This window comes from Falco punctatus (genome assembly GCF_963210335.1).
Source record: "Falco punctatus genome assembly, chromosome: 6".
Classification (NCBI taxonomy): domain Eukaryota; kingdom Metazoa; phylum Chordata; class Aves; order Falconiformes; family Falconidae; genus Falco; species Falco punctatus.
Genome location: NC_137585.1, coordinates 52,107,656 through 52,126,666, shown reverse-complemented (window position 1 = coordinate 52,126,666; position 19,011 = coordinate 52,107,656). Strand labels below are relative to the sequence as shown.

The window sequence follows — 19,011 nt, the reverse complement described above, 5'->3', positions numbered from 1 at the left end:
GGCACATTGGAAGGATCGGTCCATCTGAATTAGGTACGCTGGAGCTGAACTCTGTAGATTTGCCCTTGAGGCCAACGGTTGGCCGGTCATTTTAGCAACTTCAGTGTGTAAGAAGGGAGACAGTTTCACGGAATCAGGGGATGGCTGAGGTTGGCAAGGACCTCTGGAGGTCATCTGGTCCAACCTCCCTGCTCAAGCAGGGACACCTAAAGCTGGCTGCCCAGCAGCATGTCCAGCCAACTTCTGAATATCTCCGTGGACGGAGAACACAACAGCAGTAGCATGCTGTGAGCGAGGGAGAGAAGGTGGTACAGGCCTGGGTGAGGAAGGACCGCTGGAGAGAAAGTAGTGTATTTACTGAATCTGTCGGGCCTGGGGTGTACCCCAGGACGGCTTCTGTGGGAAGGGGATGCCTGTGCCCAGCACGAGCAGATCTTAGAGGGTTGGGGAGAGCTGTGTGTAGGTCTGGACTCATTTTGTCCTCACAGGAGGACAGATCACAGAGTGATCTCTGCTTGTACCCGTACCCTGGGGAGAATGGAAGCGCTGGGGTGCTGAGATCATTTGTGAAGTTTGGCTGTACACTGAGGATTGAAACTCACTCAGGTTTTTGGTGGAGAAGGGGGTGAAGTCCCCCCTGGAGGCCTCCGGCGCTTCCTGGTGACGTAACAGTCTCTCTCTTTCCCTAAGGAAAAGCATGCTCCCCCCACAGCCCTCCTAGCCCTTTTGTTGGCCTGGGAAATGAAGGGACTCAGTCTGGTACCTTGAGATATCCATTTATTTGTAAGTTCTGCATTCCTCTTCTCTTTTCTTACAGTCTGGATATGGGCTTCCTCTTCAGGACTTCAGCCTTAGTACCACGGGTGTGCACCCCTCTCCATGCCAAGGCAGGGTAGCGTAGCGGTGACCCACCATACATCCCTTTTACGCGTGACGGTGTGCTAGTAACGGTGGCAGGAGCTGGGCAGGGAAACCCATCCCAGGGAGCAAAACCAGCAGCCATGTGGCCTCCAGCGCTGCGCTCTGCGAGCAGTCAGGGCTGTGCTCACACGACCAATGCAAAGACTTTGTCCTCCCACTGACAGAGCACTGCTTTCCATGTCATTAAATACGTGCTAATTGACCGGTCTCCTGCACTCTCTGAAGGCTCTCAACATTCAGTTGAAGAGTCCAGAGAGTTGGGAGCTGAGGTAGTTGAACACAGATCATTTCTTCATGCCGCTGGGGGAAATACTTCTTAACTTCTTTTCTGAAATTCTCTCTGAACAGACCGTGTACGCTTTGCCCACCATTGCTTTTGCATTTGTGTGCCACCCATCAGTCCTCCCGATTTACAGCGAACTTAAAGAGTAAGCCTTTCTCTTTTTTTTTATTTTTTTCCCCAGTTAATTGTTTTGAACTGCTTTACATGGAAAATGTTAGCGCAGAGGTGCTCTGAGTCATTCATGCCATTTGGAGGAGATGTGATTTAATAACACCCAAGAAGCCAACGAGGGTGGCTGTTGGCTAGGAAATCTGGCCTCCCAGGCACACCACTGGGGTGGGGGTGAGGGAGGCTGAGGATAATGCAATACTTTGGGAGTTTTCTCTGGAGGTACACGGCAGCCTGTGGAGAGCCAAGTTGTGGCAGTCGTTATTTGGCATAGGAGAGAGGCGTGTGTTCTGCTGACGGCATTTGTTCCAGTGCAACTAAAAATCTGTTGCGGTACCAGGAAATAAAGTACTTTCAGCCTTACCCGTACTAAAAGACCTTTGCCAGTATGGCTGTCTTGCTGACACCTCTGGCTGGGCAGGCCTGTGGGGAGCTGGAGACTGGCCCTGCTGCGACATTGCTGGCAGCCCTGGAGGGGCTGCAGTGGGGTCCTGGGCCATGGCGGGAGACCCAGGGGAGAGGTTGGCGTCAGTCAGACCCATGGGTGCCCTCAGGTCCTGGTCTCTTGCTGGGCACTTTAAGTTTCAAGTGACTTCAGCAGGTTCCCAGGTGCCTATTTAGGGCATCCCTGTGTGAATTTAAAAGCCTAAGTTTAGGTACTGGAGTGTGAATATTTCAGAACAATTATCTGAAAATGAAATGTTTACACTTAACCTATTTTACAGGTCTACAGTGATCTGCATACTTTCATTATTTTCTACCCTTGTGGACACAAATGTTTCTCTGCAAACATTCAGAATATTGGGGGGAGTTCCCCTCTGTATGATTTTATTCTTCCTTTATTTTGACCTTTTTATTTAATTACTGAAGTGTTTAAGGGCCGTCCCTGTCCACTCAGTTCCACTCTTTACTGTTTAAGCGGGTATGGCTGGGGAGCAGAGCCACGGGGCAGACCCACCAGTTCTTGACTTAAGCCTCAGCTAGGGTCCATTTCCCCAGTCCTTCTTTTCCTTGTGTAGCTGTCAATGAATTCCTGTTTTAAATGAAAATGCATTCACCAGTCTCCCCAGAATTACTATGTTTATGCAAAGACTTAATACATTTTTAAACAGCTATTGAAAAATCCAGCCCAACCATTTTTATGTGCTCTTTTTTTCTTCTTTCTCCAGCCGTTCACAGAAAAAAATGCAGTTGGTTTCAAATATCTCATTTTTTGCCATGTTTGTGATGTACTTTATGACTGCCATATTTGGCTATTTGACTTTCTATGGTAAGTATGCAGTTCTTTACTGATCGAAGTAGAAAGGGAATACATGTGAAATCAATAGTGTATCCCAGCTGGAAAGGAAAGTCCCGTCCACTTATATTAAAATACTTTTTCAAATAATTTTCCTTGGAAGTTTTTATATTGGAGGTACAAATCCTTTCCTCCCTTTCCCCTATGGATGAAAAGCACAAGTGAAAGTATTATTTGCAAAAGGCATATTGAAAATATCAGGAAGAGATTTGTTTAACACAACTGGGGATTAGCTGAACCCCACTAAGATTTTCATTCCCAGGTCCTCACCTGAATTTTGTGCACATTGGTAAAGACTGAAGCACGTATATCTGCACAAAAGGCGAGAGATTTGAGAGCAGGTCCTAGGAAACGAGTATCAAATCAGCCATCACAGCTTTTTAATTTTCTTATTGACGCTTTTGTCATAGAGGCAATGGACCAAATGCTTTCCTTGTGTCCCCAGAGCTGACCCCTTCAGGTCTTGGTTAAATAAACTGGCAGTGAAGGTGGGGAAGCTTTTGAGTGTTGTCCCAGCTCAGCCACCGAAGGATGGTTATTTCAGCGTTTGAGACTTGGCACCCTATCTCTTTTCATGCCTATCTGTTCACTTAAAGAAACAAACAAATTACGTTGTATCGCTAAAGGATGCAATGCCTACGCCCTAGAGGCACAATTATTAAGTTATGGTAGGATAAAATACGAATGTTGCCCAGGAAGATACTCCCATGTTCCAGTGTAATGGGAGTGCTGAAAAGTAGTGTCTTTTCCCATAGATCATTAAGGGGTTACAAGACAGATGACAAACCTGATGTTTGCCTTTTACCTCAGAGCCACCAACAGGTCGTCAGTCTTCTCCACCCTATTCCAAGTGACCTTTCTGTTACAATCTCCTCATTCATGATACCGTTCCCTGTGAGCCACCTATTGCAAGAGAAAATAAGTAAATATGAAATGTGGCTTTTTTTCTTCTAAAGGTGTACTTATCTCATATTTATTTTCTCAGTCTCTCATGCTGTTTATGAGGCCTTGAGTCTGCATGCATTGAAGTAACTTGAGGTCATCTGTTCTAATTTTCCCAATAAAACCACAAATACGCTGCAAGTGACAACAGCAACGGCCGCTCTCATCCAACTGCTCCCATCTAACACGTTTTTGTAGAAATGCATCAAATTAGCAGCCCCAGGGAGCAAGTGGGTGTAAATCAGCACGGACCCCTTCGCTTTGGCAGGGAGGAGATTCTGATGTGATTGCCCCAGGGATCTGAGGAGGCAGATCCGTGGTGCTCCTCTCTGGGAATCTCCCACACCCCTCAAGGACGAGGGTCTGGAGTCCATGGAGGAGGTAGGGGCTGCGTCCTTCTGGCCCTCCCAAGGGGGAATGGCGGAGGAATCCCTGGGGTGTCTCGTGTGCCTCTCCCCACGTCAGGCGTCCCTGCTGCCCAGTGCCAAGAGCCCGCGGGTGGAAGCTGCGTGGCTCTGCGGGGGCTTCCGCAAGGGCCAGTGCCATGGCAGGCAGCAAAAGCGACACTGAGGGAATAGAAAATTTCTCCACCTTGATCCTTCTTCTCCATTGAGACTGACAAGACCTTACCTTTCGTATGTTCACTTACAGTTTTCTAACCCTCTCCTCTACCCTTACCTGGGTAAGAACAGCATTTTTATTGTGGCCATTTCTTATTTACACCAATAGTACTTACTTGTCTGTTTGCTGTGTTCTCGAAAGTGTTGCAGTGATGACTATATTTACATTACAGAATTACAGAAAAGAGGTGTTTTTCTTCCCCTAAAAGGTCACAGTGTGGTTGGGCTCTGTGGTGTATCTAGCTGAAAGGAAAACAGACCTTCAACTGTAAGCCTTGCCCTTCACTTCCTACCTGGCTGCAGTCCGTGAGCGGTACAGAAGTTGCAGTCTGTGCTTGCAGGAGCAGAGTAAGCTCTGTGTTGCAGAAGCTGTGCATGTGCCCGGCTTGAAAACCCCACTCCTAAACTGCAGGGAGGTGGGAGAGCATTTTCTTTCTCCTGGTGGGGATTCAAGCACTGCGTAGGTGGTGTTGACACATAGTCTCTCCCCAGAAGGGTGTCTTGGGGGAAGCGCAGGCATTGCACCACGGGGCAGATCCCTCTGCCTCCAGGAGTACATGAGGTTTTACCAAGCGCCAAAGATTCTTAATGAGACGGGGCTGACGAGTTCCCTTTGAGAAGTTTAATTTAAAAGCTGTTATGTTTTACCACCAGCATTTTTTCAGATTAGCAGGCAGAAACAAAACTTGAGCCTAAAAAGGGGCAGCAAGTATCTTCTCTGGCGCGCTTAAGAGCTGCCTCCTTAGGTTATTGCTCCTAGGTATTTTAAAGTTACAAAGCAAACACATAGGTCAGTCAGCAACTCGGTTTTGCTGTCAGCACACACAGACCTGCTCTGCACTATTTATCACAGCTTCAAGGAAACATTTTTTGCAGGAGGTCATATTAAACTACCACCAGCGCCTCCCCATTAGGCACTCCCCTGTGATTTGTCTTGGCTGCTGGGGCCACCAGCCAGCATGGGGCCAAGCTGCAGGTGCTGCTGGAGGGGTGGCAGGTTCAAGAGAAAAAAACACCAGGGCAGCCCTCGGTGGAGCTCTCAAGGGATTTGAGTGCAAATGTCAGAGTGTCCCACTGAGAGTTGACCTGAGATAGGTTTTGTTCTTGGTTGAGAACAGGGGCACTGCTTTTTGCTGGAAGTTTATTTGCTGTTTAGACTATTTTAGCTCAAAACTTTGTAGTTTGTTTTAAGTTCGGCCATTGCAGTGCATGTGGATATTTTTGTATCATTTGAAACTGAAAAAAAAAATGCCCACGGTACCAATTAGAAATAGCTTATTTCACTTTTTTTTATATATATATATATATGTAAGCAAGCTTTCATGTACGTCTCACTGTTGTCTTTCCTACAGTGAAAATTACCTTAGACTTAGGCATGTGCTGTCTTGAATTGGGATGCATTCCTAAATCAGGCCTCCAAAGGATTAATCTGGAATAATGGGATCATTAGGATTTGGTTCAAAGCACTGTTTTAACTCAAGAATGTTTCATTCCATACTCTTTTGTTTGCAGATAAATCACTTGTTGTTCAAGAAGGCTGTTGTTAAGCAATGATTTTTGTGAATGAATTGCCTGTTCCCCAGAACACTTACCTTACTGTCTTTTCCATAGACAATGTGCAGTCAGATCTGCTTCACAAGTACCAGAGCAAAGATGACATCCTCATCCTGACCGTGCGCTTGGCTGTGATCGTTGCGGTGATACTCACGGTGCCAGTGCTGTTTTTCACTGTGAGTAAAATGTTCCACACAGTCTGGGAGTTGGTAACGGCTGTACACAGCACATTTCTTCAAAACACAGTCCAGCAGTTACTGAGACAGTGAAGTTGCAGATACAAAAAGAGCTTGAGCTTGGATCAGTCTTTTCCCACACCAGACTTCCCCTAACTTCTGGAGAAGTTCTCCCTGAAGGAAATAAATCACTTTTGGTCTTAAATCTGTTTTCAATTGAATCCACAAGGGCCCTTTCTTACTTCACATTACTTCACTGGAGCAGGCTCAAAGGTGAAGTTCATTTTTAAGTGCAGAAGGATCCCAAAAGGCATATTAGAAAGAGAGGAATATCCTGCTGCAGAGGCATGTGTACCTACAGTTCGAAATACCAAATTAATTTTAAGGATTATTTCAAAGGACATTACATGAGAGACGCCAAAAATTCTGACAGATCTATGCAGTGCTTGTCACATGAAGGACCAGTTAAAATAATCATGGGAAGCTTTGAATTGGCTTATAGACTATTTCTGACAGAGATCTCTCTCTCTTCCTACAGGTGCGTTCATCATTATTTGAGCTGGCTAGAAAAACAAAATTTGACTTATGCCGTCATGTTTTGGTTACTTTTGTTCTTTTGGTTATCATCAACCTGTTAGTCATTTTTATCCCAACCATGAAGGATATTTTCGGTGTTGTAGGTACAGTATCCTGGTTTTGTACTGCTAATAAAAGGCTGTTGCTAATCAGCAACATTATAATTAGCTGTTGCTGACAGCTAACAAAAATCTTTTATTTGAATTTTGCAGGGGTCACTTCTGCCAATATGCTGATTTTCATTCTTCCTTCATCTTTGTACTTAAAAATTACACAGCAGGATGGATCGAAGTTGACTCAGAGGATTTGGGTATGCATTCTTTTACATCAATGCAACGCTTTCATCCTGTCATTCCTTATAATCTGCTAGAGGCAAAGCGTACCTAATCTGAACGTATGTGTGAGCTTCTTTACGTTACTTTCCCTCCCTGCCTCAGTCAGTTGGCAGCCGTGCTTGCCCTTCTCCTTCGCAAACCCCAGGGGTCTCCCAGCAGAGGGGCCATACCACACAGGGCACCCCATGTTCTGGTGGGCCCTTCTTTGCGGGGTGAGGGGCTCTCCCACCAGCTGGCAGGCGGCAGCTCTGGAAGCAGCTGCAGCTGTCAGCAGGGCCTCCAGCCCACTTCAGTCAACCTTCCAGCCCAGCAAGCTTTCTCCATTTCAGTGTGTCGATCCAGAAAGTGTGCAAAGCGCTCCATTTGCAGTATTCCTTGTGGTTTTAATGGATCTGAACCAGACTTAGGGTGCTGCCACCAGAAGAAGCCAGCTGAAATGTTAGCCCTTTGGCATGCATGAGTAGATGGGAATGGGCCTTGGAAAGATTTCCTATGAGCCCCAGAAAGAGCTGCAGCTGAAAAGACACAGCATTCCTATGTATTCCCAGTCTAACAGAGCATGCACTGGAAGCATCGTAAGGTCAGACCTTCCTGCACTCAGCAGACCAGCAGGAAACCCGTGTTTCACTTCTGGTTTCATCTGCAGACCCCAAATCAAAAGGGCTGAAATTCAGTGACACATATCCGATGGGAAGAGTATACTTATTTCCATGAGGCTTTGTAAAGGGCAGAGCTGATTGGGTCCTAAAAACAGACTCACTTAATCCTCTTTAGAGATGATCGGTGTTTAAGAAGTGAATTGAAAGGAGAAAAAAAATGGTTTTGGTGTTCAACTAATTATTAATGACACTAATCTGTTTAATTATCTGTGGGTCTTGTCTTTACCAGAAGTGCTATCCCATTTTAGCTGATAACTTTGATACATCACCTTGTAAATCTCCTTAAGAGGAGAAGTTAACGTACTTGAATTAATTGTCTTTTCTTTTTATTCATTGATTTTCTCTCTACTTTTTGTTCCAGGCTTCTCTTTTCTTGGCACTGGGGATAATGTTTTCCCTAGTGAGCATTCCTTTGGTCATCTATGACTGGGTACAATCAGGAGGCAGTGCCGAAGGCCACTGAAGTTCACCTCCTTCTGAAAAGACACCCCCGTTTGCTACACACCAAAATCGCAACCATCGGTTCTGTTATCTATTCCGCCTTTTGTGAGTTTACTCAAATCAAATCCAAATAATGATTATCCAGTACTAAAAATACTGTTATGGGTGTATTTTCTTGCAGAAACAGACCCATTTTGCCAACAGGCATATCACTCTGTCCCCCAACACCAAGTTATCAGATCAGCTCTGTGTTGTCCGTGAGACTATATAGAGCATTGCTCATAGGAATTCATCACAATTGATTTGTTTCCCCTCTTCCACCCATGAATTGTATTGTTCCGTTATTATCCTTAGCCCTTCAACTATAAGCTCTGCTCCTTTAGGGCAGCAGCTCCTGTTGTTATCAATCCCAACTGGAGTGATGTCAGTTCACACCCTTCCCCCCCATCTTTTAGCCAGAACTCTGCTCTCCAATTGTACGTATCTGGTTTGTTGGTTTGTTTGTTTGTTCTGTTGCTGTTTTGTGCACCATTTGCTTCACTGGGTTAAGTGCAGCATTCTGGATATGGACACGAAAAGCACCATAAGAACGCAAATGAGCGTTATATAAGTGTAGGTCCTAAATCTGGTGCTTCTTTCTGATGTTTTGGTGAGGGAGCCAGCCCCAGGGCTTGGCCCTTTTGTAGCTTTGGGGAACAGACCTCTGCGTGTGTGTGTCTTTGTGACGGGGTGCAGGGAGCGCAAGGATGGCCACCACCAGCAGCCACCGTTCCCCAGGCACACTTCAGTTGGAGCCTGACCAGAGCTAGACTTGATCCCAACCCATAAGTACCTGAGCCTGAAGAGAAGCAGATGCTCCAAGATTTCCACAGGAAGTCTGCATTTTATTCAGCATTAAACTGTTTACTAATGCCCCACTTGTCTCAGACAAAAAAACAAGCCCCAGTTTTATCAAAACCTACGCATTTAATCATACCTCATGCCTTTTCCATTCTGGGATTCATTTGTACATACCTTGCAGAGACTGGCTCCTCTCTCGTGTCTTATCCTTCTCCCACTGAAGTCAGCGGGAGCAGGATTTGACTCGCCCTGCCAAACTACTGGATTTCTAATGGAAATGTCAATCTATAACATTTCTTTAAGCAAACAAAAACACTCTTTTATATTTAATATGTTTTGTTACATTTCTCATCGATCCTCCATAACAAAGGCATTCAGTTACTATTAGCAGAAACACTGTAACTTGCATCTGTTGTCCTCAAAATAAGCATTTGCCTAATGCCTTAGAGCTGGTGTAGAGAACTACTTGTAGAGACTCAAATGCTAAGCAGGTGTTCGTTAACCATCCTGGGCAGACATCTTCTATTAGTGCACTGCCAGCAGCATAAACATGTTCACTTTGTGTCATTCACCATGTGAGCTAAAAAGTGTCTCAAAATATGAACCCAGCTCCCAGTGAAAGAACTGGTGTCTAAAGGGAGCCCCGCTTCACGCCCAAGGGCTGAGCGGTGCCCTCAGTATGCTCGAGCCATACTTGTCAGTATGCAGTGACCCTCTTGTTCCCAGTAGCTGGTTCATTGCCGACTCCCATTGTAACTGTGGAAGGAGACTGTCATCAGCTGTGGGGAACCTGCCATTGCAGCTTCCTCTTTTTAAGGTTAGGAATGGAGGATTTGGGATCTTGGGATTTCTGTGAGCTATCGAATTGCCTCAGTTGCCTTTGCCTTGTCCTACACGGCTTGAAGTCACTGAGAGTTGAGATCACAGAGCACTTCTCTGGCCCTTGAAAGTTGGTTTCTAAGGGTAACGTCCAGAGAGGTTAGGTTGGGGCCTTTCTTGGAATTTGGGCATCGAGATGCAGACCATTCATGCTGCAGAAACTAAGCCTACTAAACCCAGACTTCTAGACCTGTACCTCAGCCTCAGCAGTGAGGTACCCGGCTCTGCCAGTACTCCACTGTGATCCACAAAAGGCAGAGCTGACTACCGCAGGCTGCCCAAGTCCTCAGAGTAGCCCAGCAGCAAGAACAAAACTGGAAGCCTCCTTCCTCTGGGCAAAGTGACCTGCTAGACTGCAGAGCAGGTTCCCTTATTCTGATTTCCTCCTGGCCCTTCAGACCTTTCCTCACAGGCTCCCAGCAAGGTCTCCGGTGCAATGTCCTTCCTCCCAAGCACTGCGCAGCCAAGCACTTAACACACAAACCGCTGAGCTACCCAAGGCTAAGGTCACTGTGGTTTCCTGCAGCTGGTCTCAAACTCTTGCCTGTGATGGTGCAGGTCACCAGTTCTCTCTGCACTGTCTCTTTATGAGACTGATCCCTGCCCTTATTCACAGATATACCATAGCCCAGATGTTTGTCAGGCTCTGGAGAGAAGAACCTATGCTTGGTTCCTATCTCCTCACTCCCTGGTCAGCAGGAGCCCAGCATCTCACTCCGTTTTCTGACTCAGCTTGCTAGGGTCACATTTCAGGTTTTGAGGTGCCTTATAATCTCTCTGGATCTTATCCTAAAACACTTAACTCAGACCTGAGAATGCTGTACAGTGTTATCCTCAAGATGTTCCAGGGCCCTCCTGCTTTCCTGCCCCCTTTATCCTTCTACTACTGATTTATGAGCAGTGCAGCTCTGTGCATTGGGGGGTTGTGAGAGAGGAGATCCTGGGAGCAACTTTCAGGTACCCAGGTGTGCGATAGAGGTCTGATCTGCTGCACAAGGTCCCAGCAAGGTCACAACTGTGACATCTCCCTCCCACCCACCACCATCCCCAAATAGCGTGTAGTCTCCTGTTTAAAATACCAACCATTGAGTTTTGGTACCCAGCTTCCTTCAACTTGAAGGGCTGTTGGGTGACTGATTGCTCCTTGCATCTTCCCAAATCTCCTCCATCACTACTCCTCTCCTTCCTCTTTGCTATTCTGCCACCTTCTTTTTCCCAGTTTATTTGTATATTGGAGTTTTACTGGATAAATAGGGAGAAGAATGAGCTGGGTGTGTGCATAGAGTGAAATTAACCTGAGGTACTGGACCATCAAAGCGTATCTTAGATACTGAAAAATAGATACCCAAAATATTGAGTCTTTAAACAGACTTTGTTTCTGGGTCTCTGGAAAAAAAAAGAGAAAAAAAAAGAAAGAAAAAAAAGAGGGAATTTTGCTTAGACTGATTTATTGGCATCATATTTATAGATATTTATGGAAAGGAATCATGTGTTTATTGATGTCTGTGGTAATGAACGTGAAATAACGTGCTTTTTGTTTTCTCATCAGGTTTATACATTCTTAACAGAATGCAATAGACCCTGCTGTAACTGTCAACATCAGTGATGGATGACAATATTTGTATGAGGTTATCTGTAAAATGTACTGCTGTTATTCAGTTCATTTGGAATAGTGAACTTGTAGCCAACAATGTACGAGTCCCACATTTTAGCTAGGATTTTAAGAGCACAGTGAAATGCTGTAGGAGTTTCTCTGTTGTTAAATTAATAGGATCCAGAGTACCGTATCTACTTAGTAGGTGGTAGCATGCTTTCTTTTCATAGAGAGTTTATCACTATTGTGAGCACTGCAAATGTCATAGACTGGATGCAAAATCGCTCTGAATAACTACAACAAATTACTTTAAAATTCTCATTTGCATTATAGCAACAGTTGTGTGGTGAGGGACAAGGAAGGACTAATTAGAAGCAGGGGTTCCTAATAAGATTGTAGGAGTTAATCCTACACTTAAAAGATGGCCTTACTGCTTCTCCTAGTCCACAGCACATTGCAAAGAAAATAGTCATGAGCTTAAAGCGCCCTTACAGTTGCAGAATACAGATGCCCTTCTCTGTCCAATGGCAAATATGCCTAGTAAGTAAAACACAGTCAGTTGTTATTTGGGAACAGTATCTCCAGAGCAATGACCTCTCTGGGTGGTACTTACTTCTGGTCAGAGGGCCAATGTCAAATCCATGCACTGGCACAGACCTTTTGCCCGGCTGACACGGACTGAGTGGTGGTGCCTGGCCCGTGTGCAGGCCCAGGGCAGAACAGCCAGTCTCATCCTGTGAGGTCAGGGACAGGGGTGCCCGTCTGCTCCCGAGGGCTGCCTTCCTGAGCCACATACCCACCCACAGCTTGTGCTCCACTTGCAATAGGTCACACGTGCAAATGCAGGTTGGGTGATACATGGGTTGTGTCTGTACATCTGCCTTACAGTGCATAAGCACCACAGCTCGCTTTGATATTATTAACAGTAACGATTAATGGTATCTCTAGCTTATCTTTAAATGAATAAGTTTCTTTGCTTGAACCTTACATTAAGGCTAAAAAGCATCTTGGTCAAAACAAAACTCTTTCCATGTGGTGGTATCCCACCTCCAGTCCTACTGTCCCACCCCAGTGCCTATAGGAGAAAGGCACAGCAGAATGTACTCAGCTCCATCAGCAGCTCCACAAGATGGCTTTATCGCCTGGCACCAGGGTGCTTTCTTAAACAATTCCCCAGGGCCCTTGCTGTCAGGAAAATCCTTATTTCCTGTAACTTACACAAAGAATGTTTTATTTGTATCTAATGTAAGGATTTCTGTAACAAACTGTGAAAAAAAAAAAAAAGACAATGAATTAATAAAAAGTACAGGGCTGGAAAGGTCTAGAATTCACAAATTGTACACATACCTATGTTTCTGAAGACAAATCTATGCAGTTGTGTTGTATTGTAGGAAATTTCATTTTTATGTACATATATATATTGTAAATAAATAGGATGCTGTATATTTTTGCAGTTGTTTATCCCCTATGATATAGAAGTGTTGAGATAGGCTCTGCATATTAAGAATAATTTTAATAGAAATATAAATACTTTCGCTTCTGACTTAGCAAAATGTTATCCTTTCCTTTCTCCCAAGAGTCCACAAGTTAAATCCTAAACTTGAAAATATTATTGCATCACTAATGTAACAAGAAAAAGAGAAAGAAAAGGCTCAGTGAAATTGCTAGGATTAATTCCAGTGCATGACTCCCTGTTTTCTCAACCGCAGGTTAGCCAGTCTTCCTGCTGGGTAAAATACCTTCCCTATAAAGGGCCCCTTTGGTACCCAGGAACCTCCTACCTCAGCTGAGGCCAGGTGGTAGTAAAGTGCTGAGAAGGCTTTATGGAGAAACCAGACCAAACTGCAGCCAGCAATTTGACCCAGCATTATACCATGTTGTGTCCAGGCATGTATTTACCCAACTAGTCCAAACGGCAGTCAGGGCAGGACTTCTGCATTTCCATTTTCAGCAACCAGAAACACCTGTAGTTCAGGAAAAAAGTACTAAAAGCCAGGGGCGGGCAGCAACCAGAGCAATTTCTACCACTTCGAGCCTGCTCCCTTTCTGCAGAGTCCTGTGTCTACTCCTCCACTGCAGACCCAGGTACGCTGCTATCATACAACCAAAACACTAGCACCTGAGGCTGACAAGAGCACCCCCAGCCCGGGACTGCTTACACATCCCACCCTAGAATGGGCAGAGGCCAGTATTTTGGTTGCGGGATAGCTGCGTGTCTAGGGGTGAGGATGATGGGAGGGGCGGGTTGTGTATGTCCTGCGAGTGCCTCCATCAAGAGCCCTGCATAGACTTTCTCGCTGGTAAAGCATGGAAACATGTTTTTTTCAGGATTGCTGAAAAACGGAGGTTGAGAAATGCATCTAAAAATAATTGTATTTTTTTCCATGTTTACTTTATGGTCTTGGATGAAAATGAAACTTGAAATAATGTTTGCTTTCACCGTGAGTATAAATTTGAGGAAAAAACCTATATGCAGTCATATTCTACAGAGCTTTTCAAATTAATACAAGTGTACATTTTGTTTTCACTGTTAAAGCCAACAAAATATAAACTGTAAAAGGTATTTTTCCACAAGACTTGAACTTTAACTTGTTTCTAGAAACCTGTTTTTAGTGTCCCAAGGTATGTTAAGGGTCATCCAGGTCCAGTATAAACAATACTGTTTGAATGATGTACACTTGATATGAGCTCATCTTTAATATATTGTTGAAGTGAGTCATTTTGCTCCTGCTAACATCACCATACTTTGTGCTGCTCATATCCAAGTAAAAGAAGCAGTTTTTCAGTTTCTGTGTGTAAATAAAAAAAAAAAAAATGTATTAAGTTCTATAATCTCTCTGTTACCTCTATAGTTTTTAAACATTAAAATTGTGATCTAAACATGTTGGTGCTATACTCATTCTTTCAAAGGGATGACTATACATTATTATAATGCCTTAAACAGCACGTGATCCCCACTCTTAGGCAAGTATTTTCACTGAACTCATGGCATGCAGCTCTTGCAAAGCCAAATATATTGGATTCAGTGCAGTATATAGAGCAGAACATCAGTAGATGGCTATGGAGCATTAATGTAGTTCCCAATACAGTTTTAGAGGGATCTGAAGCCAGAGTGTATGGTCACCACAGATGGGTTGCTGAAGATGACAGCCCTTCCCAAGCCCAGTGCTTGTTTCTACCTGCTCCTTGAAGACTGTCCCGAGGGCTTGCCAGTGTCTGTTTCAGGGTCAAGTCAGGCAGTTTAGATTTGAGGGCTGCTGTTACAGTTAGGTTTGAGTTCAGGTGCCAGACTGGTGTCTGGAGTGACTAAACTGCTGCCAGACTGTCTCTGCTATCGAAGCAGAAGCTGTTAGCAGGTGGATGAGGATACCCCAGCCAGTAATGTCTTAAGCATTCCCAGCTAGACCTACCAAACTGCCTCTGTCAAAGCCTTAGAGGGTATAGAAAGTGCCTTTGACCACTAATTTTGCTAGCGCTTATTAGACTGTAGTGACCACTTACAAAAAGACCTCTTGGCTAGAGTCCTAGCCACACAATTGAAGAGCTTACTTGACTGAACAGGATGAGTACAGCCACAACCTCTGTGGCATAGCTCCCTGGGCCCCTCTGCAGAAGTTACGGGAGGATTTACATATCAGAGGATCCTTGGCAGCCTTTGCCTGGTCCCCAAGCCCAGGGAAATGCCTCAAAGCCATAATTCTGCGAGCACAGAGGCACAAGCTTCTGCGCTGACCGGTCTAATAGCCTCTGCTGTTCGGCATACAAGTTGCACCCGCTTCTTTACCCAGCCAAGCTTAATCATCTCATAGCCATACCTTAAGACATAGGAACATGGGTTGTGAAGCAGAGGAAGAAAGAGGAGAAGATATAGTTCTTTTTTTCCTTGCTTGTAGAGACAATAATAAACATCTGTCACGTTCTGCAGCGCAGTCTGACAGCTTCACCTGAAGCTCACCTAAAACCACAGAGACAGGAAAAAATACCAACCTCCTTTCCAGCCACACTTCTGCCCTTGGCTTGGCATGGTCTTTTATCCCCAAAGTCAGACAGATCTCTTGTTCATCCGACCAGTACCTACTTGGAGGTGGAAAAAAATAATAATTACTATTTCCTAAGGCAAGTGATGCAGCTGTCTGAAGGAAGAGATTGCCCCATATGGTTCAGATGCAGCCTTAGTTTGACCCGAATTCATGCAAAACTGCAGTTAGTCTTCAAGGTGAAGCTCAAGTTCAGGCCACTGTTAAGATGTTTTGTTTCCCACTACACCAAGAGCTGGAAGTAAGCACTCACACCAGCTTTACGAAGTGTGGAGATGGTAGGAGCAGGGACAAGTGATAAGTCCATTTCCAAGCCTTTCTAACCATAAACCACAAATTGAACATAGGCTTTGCTTCTTACACCCTGTTCTCAGACCCACGCAGGACAGAAGCACCATTTGCTTTGCAGGCGGTTGTGTTAGCAATCTCTGGCTGAAATACTGACTTCTTAAGGTCCCAGTGTGGTTAGAAGTTTTCAGGCAGCCTGGCATCTGTGTTTTGCAAGTATTAAGTGCCATGCATTTCTCTTTCACCTTACAGTTATGGAAAATTGAGACTCTTAAAGCTGTTGGTGTTACACTGCTAAATGCCATGGTGCTGGCAAGGGACGATGCTGCTGGCTTAGTGTGCCTCAGCCACCCCATGATGGCTCTCAACTTGAAAAACATCAGGTTATTAGGATTCTTGGAAAAAGGTGTAGTTTGGCTGAGGCTTAGGCAGTAGGGCTAGGAAAGTAAATTGTGACAGGCCAGAGTGGCATAGGCCAGCCCTGTCCAAGAGCCGATCTGCACAGCAAAGCCACCTTGTGAGGCTGATGGTGGTGCCTGGCCCACAGCCACCCTCTTTGAGATCCCTGTGCTATGGGCCCCCGGAGGCGGCTGCCCTGGGAAAATGGAGGGAAACGTCATTAACAGGAGTGAGAAGACAAGACATCCCCTCCTTGGAAATGCCTGTCATGGCTTAACCCTAGCTGGCAACAAAGTACCGCCTAGCTGCTCGCTTGCCCCTCCCCACCCTCTGGCAGTGGGATAGGGAGGAGAATAGGATAAAGGTAAAACCTGGGGTTTAATAATTGAAATAAAGTCAAATATAATAACAACAACATCAATAATGGTATCATTGTTGTTGTTCTTGCAATAGTAAAAAAGAGAAAGAGGAATAAAAACAAGTGATGCATAGTGCAGTTGCTCACCACCCGCTGACTGATGCCCAGCCAGTCCCCAAGCAGCCACTGGTGGCTCCTGGCCAGCTCCTCCCAGTTTATATACTGAGCACGAACCCCTTTGGCTAGTTCAGGTCAGCTGTCCTGACTTTGCTCCCTCCCCAGCTTCTTGTGCACCTCCTCACTGGCAGAGCATGGGAAACTCGAAAAACCCTTGACTTAGGGTAAGCACTGCTTAGCAACAACTAAAACATCAGTGTGTTACCAGCATTGTTCTCATACTAAATCCAAAACACAGCACTGTACCAGCTGCTAGGAAGAAAATTAACTCTATCCCAGCTGAAACTGGGACAATACCACCTGGCTTAAATCTCAGGTCCTTTTCCCAGAGGTAGCCAGATCCCCCTCCTCTTGCCTGCTACATGCCCTTGAGAGAGTGTTTGCCCAGAGGTCAGCAAACCTTAAGCATTGTCCTCTTGCCAGTTATGAGAAGCTGGTGAAATTCACCTAGTTTTTGGTAGCAATCATTACTTCAGACTACACCCTTCGAATGTACCAGGCACTGATTGTGTCCATGACATGCTCCCATGAGCTCTTCCTTCCTGGTCACCTTTTGGGACTCATGCTCAGGTAAGTTCCCAAAAGTGAGTCTTTCCAAACCCCATTGTTTTCCCAGCAGTGCTCACTACACATAAGCCTTGCAACAGCTGGACCATCCCCATTGCTGCCTGTTGCAGACCTACCCCATAGCCCAGGCAAAGCTGCCAGCTCCCCTCACCTCACTTAGGAGGGGTTTGCCCAACCATTCTCCTTGCACAGCACTGGATGTCAACAACCCTTGCACAGAAGTGTTCGACACTTATTAAAGAGGTGAAGACCAAGTATCAGATCCAAAAGCATCCACGGCTGCCGTTGCTCCTCTCCAGGCTCGTGCCATGAGCTCACGTTGGTGAGCAGCCGATGAGGATGAGAGGAGAGGGTCTGTTTGCCATATGTTTCCTCAGCCACCAGGACCAGCGCGCCAGAGCTCCTAGATGTGCAGGCTGCTGCAGAGATACGGTGAGCACAGGGCTTGGCAGCACCACCGCAGGAGCCAAGCATGTCGAGGATAAAAAAAGCAGTTGTTCTACCTCAGGTAATTATAAGGAAGCATAGCGGAGTTAGGTGCCAAGGTACTGGAAAGTGTTATGATAACAAAGAAACTCATGAAGAGGGTGGAGAAATTTTTACGACGTGAGATCTGATTAATGACCTGTACAACGGCTGCAGTAAAAACAGCAGCATACAGATGTTACAACATTTGCAGAACACATTTCTTCAAACCATAACCAAAGCCTGTAATTTACAAGGATGTTAAAAAACAAAAAAAAACAAAAAAAAGAAAATTATACATTCACTGACAAAGCCAATTCTTTCAGACTCTGAAGTCTCCTCAGGCCTGGTGCAGGCAACAGTTCCCACTAGTATTTCTTACATGAAAGCTGGATCTCCTATTAATATTCAGATACCATTTGTAGATAATCAGAGAAGTACCAGATGCTGGAGAAACAACTTCCCTGACATAACGAGGAATTATATATCTCTTGCAATTAGATCATCATAAAATGAAAGGAAAACAGGCATCAGTCTGCTATTCTCGCATCCAGTGGCATTTAGACAATGAGCGCAGTCTCTGTTACTGCTGCTGGCAGGCCTCCAGCAGCACTTTGAAAAGGCAGCGTGGCCTCCCTGTAAATTGATAAACAATCTTGTTGAGCAACAGGCACAGGAACATTCAAGCCTTTGTTAGTTTTTGACTTGAGTAGAGCACTAATTGGCATCTTTCTGGGCAGAACAAACATGGTCACTTCTCCACTTTCCAGAGGCAGATTATTTTAACCAGAATCCACAGTGCCTGCAGTTAATGGAATAAAACCCAGGAATGTGGGTACTAGGAGATACAGATATTTTTTTTGTTTTCTTAAAGAGTTCTGGTAGTGGAACAAGCAAACTCAGTCAGTGAAAAAGCCTGAGTAACTGAGTCCCAGCTGTGCTGATGGCTTCAACACACATTCAGTATCACTACAAAAGCAGATGTGTCATCTTCACACCAGATGCTGATTTTCTAGTGTAAAATGTGATCACTGGTTATAGCATTCAAGCCCAATCTAATCCAGAGAAGGAATGATATTTGCATCTCTGCTCTGGGCCAAGGAATAAAGAATGGTCTGAAATATTTCACATGGGGCTGCCAGTGCTCACCAAGATGCAGAGTACTCTCTAGGGAGCAGGAAGTGTACTCAGACACACATGTACCATCTAATTATCTTCCTTCGTCCAGTGCTCTGTCATGTCCTGCCTGCTCCAGATTACACAGGGGCAAGCTCAGCTGTTGGTGCAACTCACACTCTGGTCAGCCGTGAGGAGGAATTTCCTCCTTACAGCTTACTAGAGCATGAGCCCACCAAGCAGAAGATGCACCCAATGCAATCTGCAAACCCCATGCAGGCAGCTAAAGCACTGGGAAAGTGGGGTGGCACTACAACAT

At 45.2% G+C, this 19,011-nt stretch overlaps 1 protein-coding gene and 1 long non-coding RNA gene across 5 annotated transcripts in view; one reads left to right on the top strand and one right to left on the bottom strand.

Annotated features, from left to right (window-relative positions):
• Window positions 1–12,586, top strand: part of SLC38A1 (solute carrier family 38 member 1) — a 40,478-nt gene extending 27,892 nt beyond the window's left edge. For 3 of the 4 annotated variants that reach the window (XM_080392567.1, XM_080392568.1, XM_080392569.1), the window contains 6 exons: window positions 1,270–1,349; window positions 2,542–2,642; window positions 5,843–5,961; window positions 6,500–6,641; window positions 6,750–6,847; window positions 7,893–12,586. In XM_080392567.1, the coding sequence (XP_080248693.1) occupies window positions 1,270–1,349; window positions 2,542–2,642; window positions 5,843–5,961; window positions 6,500–6,641; window positions 6,750–6,847; window positions 7,893–7,994 (642 nt within the window). In that variant the 3' untranslated portion in view covers window positions 7,995–12,586. The remainder of the gene's footprint in view (window positions 1–1,269; window positions 1,350–2,541; window positions 2,643–5,842; window positions 5,962–6,499; window positions 6,642–6,749; window positions 6,848–7,892) is intronic. The other variant, XR_013928972.1, reaches the window with a different exon arrangement.
• Window positions 11,075–19,011, bottom strand: part of LOC308065917 — a 27,946-nt gene continuing 20,009 nt past the window's right edge. Inside the window, exon 2 of the long non-coding RNA XR_013928980.1 lies at window positions 11,075–15,362. This is a non-coding gene — a long non-coding RNA (uncharacterized lncRNA). The remainder of the gene's footprint in view (window positions 15,363–19,011) is intronic.